The sequence below is a fragment of the Nematolebias whitei genome, unplaced genomic scaffold (assembly GCF_014905685.2).
Source record: "Nematolebias whitei isolate Nwh7 unplaced genomic scaffold, NemWhi1 Nwh_scaf_1142, whole genome shotgun sequence".
NCBI lineage: Eukaryota > Metazoa > Chordata > Actinopteri > Cyprinodontiformes > Rivulidae > Nematolebias > Nematolebias whitei.
The window spans coordinates 7,017-8,671 of record NW_023619687.1 but is presented as its reverse complement, the minus strand read 5'-3'; the positions used below and the strand labels follow the sequence as shown (position 1 = coordinate 8,671).

The following is a 1,655-nucleotide window of genomic DNA, read 5'->3' as shown; positions in this document are numbered from 1 at the left end:
GCTACGCCTATATTCATAGAATCTGGGGTTACAGTACGTAACCAACGTTTTCATGCTTGTATGTGTTGGTGTAGCACTTTGGCCAATGGTGTTATTTTATAAAAGGTATTTAATGATTTTGCTATGCAGCTAAATTAATGAATTTGTATTTATAAATTGGACTGTTAATTTTATTAAGTAAACTGTGGTTTGATGGTGTTCTGACATTTTTGTTAGATCAGTCCCACCTGAGTAAACATTAATGTTCATCTTGATGAAACATCAGGGAGTGCAGCTCTCCAGTGGAGTGTGTTGGCTCTGAAAAGAGCCTTTGTTGCACTGAGTGCAGGATGAAGGGCTGATGAAGACGTTTACTTCTTGGCCTTCTTTGCAGCAGGTTTTTTGGCACCAGTTTTCTTGACTGCAGGCTTCTTTGCAGCCTTTGGCTTCTTAGGAGCGACCTTCTTGGGGCTCTTGGTCACCTTCTTTACTGCCTTCTTGACCGGTGTCTTCTTGGGGGACTTCTTCACTGCCTTTGGCTTCTTAGCAGCAGGTTTCTTGGCTGCCGTGGTCTTCTTGGCAGCGGGCTTCTTGGCTTTGGCAGGAGCCTTCTTCACCACCTTCTTAGCTGGTTTGGCGGCTGCAGGCTCCTTCTTAGCGAGCTTGAAGGATCCAGAGGCACCGGTGCCTTTGGTCTGGCTCAGGGTGCCCTGGGTGACCAGCTTGGTGACGGCGGTGTTGATGCGTTTGTTAGCCTTGCTCACATCCACTCCTTTCCCGGCCAGCACCTTCTTGAGCGCAGCCAGAGACACTCCTTTCCGCTCCTTGCAGTCTGCCACGGCGGACACGATGAGCTTCTGGATGTTGGGTCCTTCCTTCTTTGCTTTCGGAGCGGGCTTCTTCCTGGGAGCTTTGGCCGGGGCTTTGGCCGGCGCAGCAGCTGGAGCTTCTTCTGCCATGTCGCTGTTTGTCCTCTCGCTGTTCCTCTGAACGTCTGGACCTCGGAGCGGGAGGCGGGACTTATAACACATGTGAGAACCGTAAAGAGGCAACTCACACTGCCGCTCAGCCTCCGTCTCGATCAGGGCTTCACTTGTGTTTTCTGCGACACGTTTTAGATAAAAATCCCTCACTAAATCAGACTGAATCAAACAAAATTCATCTGGAACAGAAAGAAAACTCTCTCATGTCCAGATTGAGCGTGAGTTTGTCTTCCAGGACTCTTTCTCTGTGTTCAAGGAGGCTCCAAACCTCTCGAATACTGAGTGGATTTGTGGAGGAAGCAGCGAGTTTTCTTCACATTTAGTCTCTAAAAACATATAAAAATGTTTTGTATCTGATTTGTTCATGGTATTCCTGTTAGCAGAGACGCTGACAGACAGAATAAAAGTCAAATTCTTGCAGTGGTGTCTTTTGTTGACATGTTAAGAGGGGAGATGTTCAGGGCAGTAAACACACTGATGATGAAGGTGAACAAGGCAGTTTATTGATGGATCCGGAAGAGACATCAGGTTTTTACCAAATATTACATTAAAACTAATATTTGCCATAACTTCACTAGTATGTGATTCAACAAAAGTGTGCTGTTTGCTGATCAAAGATCAGATGTTTAAAAATAATCAAATAAATGTTAACTTGCTTTTCATACATAACATTTTAAAAAAAGATAAAATTAC

General features: G+C 45.1%; 1 protein-coding gene across 1 annotated transcript; it reads right to left on the bottom strand.

Moving 5' to 3' along the window:
* Positions 1-225: 225 nt before the first annotated feature.
* On the bottom strand, positions 226-974 carry LOC119429428 (histone H1). The gene has a single exon (XM_037697057.1). It carries the CDS (start codon positions 936-938, stop codon positions 351-353), a length of 588 nt encoding a protein of 195 aa, XP_037552985.1. The 5' UTR covers positions 939-974; the 3' UTR covers positions 226-350.
* Between the last annotated feature and the right edge of the window lie 681 nt (positions 975-1,655).

Coding starts and splice junctions, on each gene's coding strand:
- LOC119429428 (XM_037697057.1), bottom strand. CDS start 938: ATGGCAGAAGAAGCTCCAGCTGCTGCGCCGGCCAAAGCCCCGGCCAAA.